This window comes from Oxyura jamaicensis, assembly GCF_011077185.1.
Source record: "Oxyura jamaicensis isolate SHBP4307 breed ruddy duck chromosome 19 unlocalized genomic scaffold, BPBGC_Ojam_1.0 oxy19_random_OJ72844, whole genome shotgun sequence".
NCBI classification, from domain to species: Eukaryota; Metazoa; Chordata; class Aves; order Anseriformes; family Anatidae; genus Oxyura; species Oxyura jamaicensis.
The window spans coordinates 1-6502 of record NW_023304524.1 but is presented as its reverse complement, the minus strand read 5'-3'; the positions used below and the strand labels follow the sequence as shown (position 1 = coordinate 6502).

At 52.8% G+C, this 6502-nt stretch overlaps 1 protein-coding gene across 2 annotated transcripts; it reads left to right on the top strand.

Annotated features, from left to right (window-relative positions):
• The first annotated feature begins 6 nt into the window (after nt 1-6).
• Nucleotides 7-4847, top strand: LOC118158097 (aldehyde dehydrogenase family 3 member A2-like). 2 transcript variants are annotated; one of them, XM_035312664.1, is made up of 8 exons: nt 7-197; nt 337-454; nt 541-682; nt 808-974; nt 1436-1535; nt 2072-2307; nt 3259-3382; nt 3692-4847. In XM_035312664.1, exons 1-7 carry the CDS (start codon nt 97-99, stop codon nt 3337-3339), a joined length of 945 nt encoding a protein of 314 aa, XP_035168555.1. In that variant the 5' UTR covers nt 7-96; the 3' UTR covers nt 3340-3382; nt 3692-4847. The 2 variants fall into 2 exon arrangements, with proteins under 2 accessions (XP_035168555.1, XP_035168556.1); XM_035312665.1 differs by lacking the exon at nt 3259-3382.
• The last annotated feature ends 1655 nt before the right edge of the window (nt 4848-6502 follow it).

Below are 6502 nucleotides of genomic sequence, written 5' to 3'. Positions count from 1 at the left end.
GTGGTCACAGGAGGAGTGCCTGAGACAACGGAGCTGCTGACGCAGAGATTCGACCACATCCTCTACACCGGGAACACCGCCGTGGGCAAAATTGTGATGGCAGCGGCTGCCAAGCACCTGACGCCCGTCACCCTGGAGCTGGGAGGGAAGAGCCCCTGCTACATCGACAAGGACTGCGACCTGGCCGTCGCCTGCAGGTCGGGCTGCCGCGGGCCCAGGGCAGGGGCTGAGCGGTGGGGCTGGGGCAGGTGGACATGTCCGCATCGCTGTGGGCCCATGGGTGACGGTGTGGTGGTGCTGGGGACTGGAAGGGGCTGAGTCTCCCTCTTGCTGTAGGCGGATAACGTGGGGGAAGTACATGAACTGTGGGCAAACCTGCATTGCCCCGGACTACATCCTGTGCGAGCCGTCCATCCAGAGCCAGGTGGTGGAGAACATTAAGGCGACTCTGCAGGTGAGCGCGGAGGCTCTCGTGCTGTGGCAATGCTGGTAGTGCTGCATGTGCGTGAAGGGCTTTGGTTCTGCTCTGCCCTTTGTCAGGAGTTCTATGGGGAAGATGTGAAGAAGTCTCCGGATTATGAGAGGATCGTCAACAAGCGCCACTTCAGGAGGATCGTGAGCCTGCTGGAAGGCCAGAAGATCGCCCACGGGGGAGAGACGGATGAGGCCTCCTGCTTTATAGGTAGCTGTGGCATGTGTTGGGCAGTGGAGGCGGTGGCAGGACGAAGGCAGTGGCCATGGGTCCTGTGGTGGACCCCGTATGTTGTGCTCCTGATTGCCTGTCCTGTGTCTTCCCGCTTGCCTCAGCACCCACCATCCTGACGGACGTTTCTCCGGAGTCCAAGGTGATGGAGGAGGAGATCTTTGGCCCGGTGCTCCCGATTTTGTCAGTGAAGGGCGTGGACGAAGCCATTGAGTTCATCAACAGTCGGGAGAAGCCCCTTGCCCTCTATGTCTTCTCCAACAACAAGAAGGTGGGTCAGGGCTCTGTGCAGCTCGATGCTGGGTGCGACCGTCCCAGGCATGGCTCGGCTGCTGCTTGTGGGTGGATTGCAGCTTTTGTCTCCTGTGGGTCTGACGTGTCCGCAGGCAGAGTTGCCAGAGCCTCCAGGGCCCATGCTGAAGCACTCAGGAGCTGTATGGCATTGTGAAACGGGTGGATTAAAGGCTGAATTTCCTGTTTGGGATCTCGCTCGCCATGCAGCTGTAGGTGATCCTGGGGACTTGTAAGATTTTGCTGTGGAGGAGAGGTCCTGTCTTTCCAGCTTTTCAGTTAGGGTTGTGTGGAGAGGACTTGTGTGAGGTGTGAGCCAGAGAAAGTGAACGTGAGAGCCCGTTGTCCCATGGCTCCCTTCCCAGTGCTGCTTGGTGACCTCGTCTGGTCTCTGCTGGGCCTTGGTAATTTTGTTGTTGTTGTCACTTTTTCTTCTGTCAGATAATCAAGAGAGTCATCTCAGAAACCTCCAGTGGGGGCGTCACTGGAAATGATGTCATCATGCATTTCTTCCTCTCAACCTTACCCTTTGGTGGTGTTGGTAAGTTGCTGGGGCTCCTGAAGCGTTGTGACTTGGTGCTTGTGCCACGGCACTGCAGTGGTTGGCTTGTGCCCGGTACGCTGCGCCTGTCACATGTGAAGGGCCTCTGGATAGCAGGTCTCAGTAACAACAACTTCTACAAGTCCCTTAGGAGAGGGGCCAAGAGAGAGAAATATGTTTGGTATGTGTTGTTGGGAGGATTGAAGCATTTAGCATAGACTAATGTGAAAGGTGTTTTCCAAACATTCGTTGTGACCAGGGTGATTAGCAGTTACTCTGGAGGGAGGGTGCAGGTCGACACCTTAGAGACTGAGAAGTTCTGCAGAGAGGAATGACACAGCCTCCCTGCAGGAATAGAGGGGAAAAGTTATGCTTTAGAAGTGTAGCAAGCCAAAATGTGGGTAGGTAACTTGTGCTGCAGCTGGCAAGCAATGGAAACTTTCCTGTGTTCCTGCTTGCCGTGCTGGTGGCCACAAGTAGCCAAAGGCTTGACTGGCCCAGCCTGTGGTGTGACCTGGCCGCGTTGTGTGTCCCAGGGAACAGCGGGATGGGCGCCTACCACGGCAAGCACAGCTTTGAGACCTTCTCCCACCACCGCGCCTGCTTGATCAAGGACCTGAAGATGGAGAGCACAAACAAACTGCGGTACCCACCTGGCAGCCAGAAGAAGCTGGATTGGGCCAAGTTCTTCGTTTTGAAGCGATTTAACAAGGGCCACTTGGGACTGATCTTGTTGGCCCTGCTGGGGGTTGTGTCAGCGGTGGTGATAAAGGTGAGCTTTGGCTCTTTGCTCTCTACCTGAGTGCACGTGGAATTCATCTTATCTGCTGCCAGTTCTCTCTTTGCAATTGCAGTCCTTTCTTAGAGCCTGGCCTATATTTTTTTTGTCCTGACGCAGTATCTGGCCTATCTGAAATTACTAATATCTCTTTTCACTCTTGCAAATTCCTAGAATAGGAATGTCCTTAGAGAAGTCTCCTAGGCTTCTGTACTATTTCTTGCTCTGCCCTGGGTGGTGACACCTGTGAGAAACTCCCTGCAGAGGTACACAGAGGTCAGTGCATTTTGGACAGGTCTCATTTTCAGGGCTTGCTTCAGCAGGGCAGTGCGTAGGCGAGGCTGTGATATAAAGCTGAGGTCTGTGACAAGCTCTTGTTCGTCGTCTGGTTGCAGCCCCTTTCTGACCTCAGCTCAGTTATTTATCTTTCCTCCCCTGTTTCCAGTTGGGTAGTGAGGAAGGGTTGGATGTCCTTGCATCTGTCAAGGAAGCAGAAGCCTGCTGGGAGCAGCTGGAGGACTCAGGATGCCTCCTGAGGTGGAGCAATAAGATCTGAAACTCCAAGTGTGCCTCCTGTTGGTTCTCTGTGGCTGGCAGACCGGGCACTATGTGTGCCTGCGCTGGCTGCTCCTCGCAAAGCTCAGCTGAGCATCCTTCCTTGCCCTGCCCTGAGGATTTAGTAGACTTAAGGAGCAGCCATTGCTCAGAAAGGAGATGGCGGTTCGTTGTTCCGTGTTGTTACGGCTGTGAGGGGAGGTGCAGGAGCCCATCCAGCGGGAGGAAATAACCAAGTCTCCACATTTGAGTGCAGGAGGAAGTGCAAGAGCCAACAACTGGCTCAGGCCTTGAAGTAACAGCCAGGGAAGCAAGCCCTATGTAGGTGAAGGACTTCTCAGCGAAGAAGGGGGAACTCACAGCATCTTGAAATCGTTTGGGTTTTCTCAGAATCACCAGTCTGTGCTGAAGAGAAAAGCTCTCTTGATTGTGCTGGCTGCTCAGAGGCTGGGCTGGCTCAGTGGGTGTTAAGGAGAAGCAGGTTTCAGAGCTCTGCTGTTGCTGTTACAGTGAGGTAGGCATCTTTTTCTTTCTCTGTGTGCAGACCCGGTTTGAAATTGGGTGACACTTTGTTAGAGTAGTGAATGTGGGGCTTGGAGAGGTTCCCCCTGGCGCCAGAGAGCAATGCTTTCCCTGGCAGCAGTTGGAGCTCATTCAGTGTGTGCATGCTGAGGGGACAGGAGGCAGGTGAGCTGGTGCCAGTGACACCCTGGGGAAGCAGAGGGGAGCAAAGGGGCTTTGCTTCATGCTGTTCTAAAAAGACAAATGGTTTTGTTTCAACAACTTCATCACAGGACGGTGGTGTTGTGTTTTGCTTTCGCAGATGGCTTACTACTGAAGAGAGGAGAAGGCACCATAACCCATGTGCAAGATATTCTGCAAGATATTCTGAGTGCTCACCTTGTGTCTTTTTTTTTTTTTTTTTTCCTTTTGAGCTGGGTTATTTCAGTGAGCTTTTGAGCACAAAGAGTAGCCTTGGGAAGGCACTAAACAGGGAGGAGCCTCAGACTCCTGTTTACTAAAAGGCCGTAAGGAAAGAAAGGGACCTTTGGGTACAAGCTCTCAAAAGGAGAACAGAAGAGCAAGAAATACCAGTACCTACCACCACCCCGTGCCGTGCAGAGCACTGCTTCCAGGAACACACACCCTGTGTCTTACACCAAGCTGCTTTGCTTCATTCAGTGACAAACAGGAGCTCACGTTTCAGCTGTAGCTGGGCTGACATTGTTTTCCCTCCGTTTTGGGAATGGTTGCTCTTCTGTCGTGCTCCAAACAGCCACCCTCTTGGTGATGAGTCTGAGAGAGGCTGTGCTCCTGCTGTGCTAATGATTTGTGCCAATAGTGAAGGTTATGAATAAACCAAGCTTGCCTTCTAATTGAGGTGAAATATTCCTGGATCCCTATCAGTGAGAATCATCCATAGCTGGCCAGGTGATGTAGGCTGCCAGCCTTTTTGGGGCTCTGGTATTCATTACGTGCCTGTTAACAATTATTTGACGATTAAAAGATAACAAAGAAGATATATGCACTGCTTGTATTTTACTAATAAGAATATCTTATGCTTGTACAAAAAAAAAAAAGAAAAAAAGAAAAAAAACACCTTTGTGGCCTGTAGAGAGAAGTGGTAATCATGAAAAACCTGTTCCGGGTCAGAGTCCTTGAAGGGGAGAACAATTACAGAAAGTGTGTGTACTCCTTTGTGTTTGAGCTTCTGGGTCTGCTGTAATCTTGCACTGGGTTATAACAGGGGACCTGTTCTAGCTTGGGGAGACAATACTGGAGAAATTTAAGATGAAAGGACCTAGTATATGTTGTCTAAATAAAATTTAAAATGATGAGAGGAAGACTGTGTAATTCTTAGAAAATAGTATTCGCTGTGCAGGAGGTGGGATTTCTTCATGTCTAGTGAAAATCCATACGATAACTATTTTTAATGATATATTTTGCAAGTACAAAATAAACGCTATGAATTTAAATAATGAAGCAAGTGTGGTAAGTCACTGCAGTCTCCTGTGGAATCCTGCCTGTCCTCTGCCACTCCTGGCTCTGGCCAAACATCACAGACATGTTGCAAGGTGTCAAGCTGATCGACAGATGTGCCCCAGGACAGGAACACAGATCCTCAGCACGGTGGTCTCCCTGCTTTTGGGGAATGAACAGCATGACTGGCTGGACCATTTCTGCTCCCGCCCTGTGGAAATCCATCCATGCGGTGTCTCCCACCTGCAGGTGCCAGTTTGGGATTCGCTCTCACCTGGACGGTAGCGCAGGCTCTGTGTTGTTGACTCCCGGCAGCTGCAGCAGCACACGAAAACATCCCCTGGCTTCATGCTCTGAATCAGAGCAAAGCCACGTGGTCTCACAATCAGGCACAGGCCTCTGAGTCACTGCCCCAGCTGAAACGCTGCCATCGCAGCACCGCCAGTCCTCCTGGGACGAGCACGACTGCTTGCGTGCCTCTTGATGGTAAACAACATGCAGTAGCGTGGCTGCGCCCTGTGCTGGAAAGGCCATCGAGGGTCCCTGCGACCTGTCCCGGTGCCTCAGCGAACCCGAGACAAAAAGGACAAAAAGGAGCAGTGCTTCCTCCCATGCAGAGCAACAAGCTGTGATTCAAGGCTTGTGTATTCGCAGCACGAGGTTTTATCTGGGTAAAGGGTGCCTTGTATCTAAGCAAGAGCCCTGGGCCCAAGCCAGATATCCTGTTGTGGGAGGAGAGCGCTCCAGCTGTGTCAGGGGAAGGGCTTGTCCCTGCTCGTGCTTGCACTGGGAGACCAGCTGGGAGAGAAGCTGCTCTGAAGGTAACTTTCCTTTTTCCCTTCCTTTTTTTTAATGAGTCATCTCCTTTCTTGGTTGGCCTCAGGTTGGCGTTGTGCAATGGTGGCAGAGAATGGGGAAAGGCAGATTGTAGTGGATGCGAGGGAACCTTAGAACTTCGTTTTGTGAGGCAGGGATTGTGAGCAGGCTTCTTGTCCCAGCTAAAGCCGGAACGCTGCCCTGGGAGGCAGGATGAAGCCTCCACGATGTTTCCTAATGGCAGTGTCCTGCAAGGGCCTTGCAGTTACGCCGCAGTGGGCTGGTTGCTGGCATGCAGGACACAGTGATCTCCATGTTACGGCTCCTTGGAGTGCACCTGTGAGCAGAGGGGAGGGCAGCGGGTAATTTAAGCCAGGAAAAAGCACCTGCAGGGAGATTCATCAGCTGTCCTCAGAGGCTGCTGTGAGAGGAGCCCTCAGACCATGGAGGAGGTTGAGCTGCTCCGTGTGGCTGCCTCAGGAGCAGGACACCCAACAAGGTGAACACATCCCAGCCTTGCTCTGGGTGCAACATCACTGAGTGGTGACCCTACGCTGAGCATTTGCAGCACCAGAGAGCCTCCTCTGCCTCCTGGCAGCTTGTGCAGTCTGCGCAGGGCCCTGCGGTGTGATCAGCTTATTGCTCTCCTCACAGCGGTCCAGCAGCCATGGAGAGGATGCAGCAGGTCGTGGGGAGGGCCAGGGCGGCCTTCAGCTCGGGACGGTGCCGCTCGCTGGAGTTCAGGATGCAGCAGCTGAAGAACCTGGAGCGGATGGTGCGGGAGAAGGAGAAGGAGATCCTGGCGGCCCTGCAGTCGGATCTGCACAAGGTCTGCGGG

Coding starts and splice junctions, on each gene's coding strand:
- LOC118158097 (XM_035312664.1), top strand. CDS start 97: ATGGCAGCGGCTGCCAAGCACCTGACGCCCGTCACCCTGGAGCTGGGA. Junction 198..336: donor GACCTGGCCGTCGCCTGCAG/GTCGGGCTGCCG, acceptor CTCTTGCTGTAG/GCGGATAACGTGGGGGAAGT. Junction 455..540: donor ACATTAAGGCGACTCTGCAG/GTGAGCGCGGAG, acceptor GCCCTTTGTCAG/GAGTTCTATGGGGAAGATGT.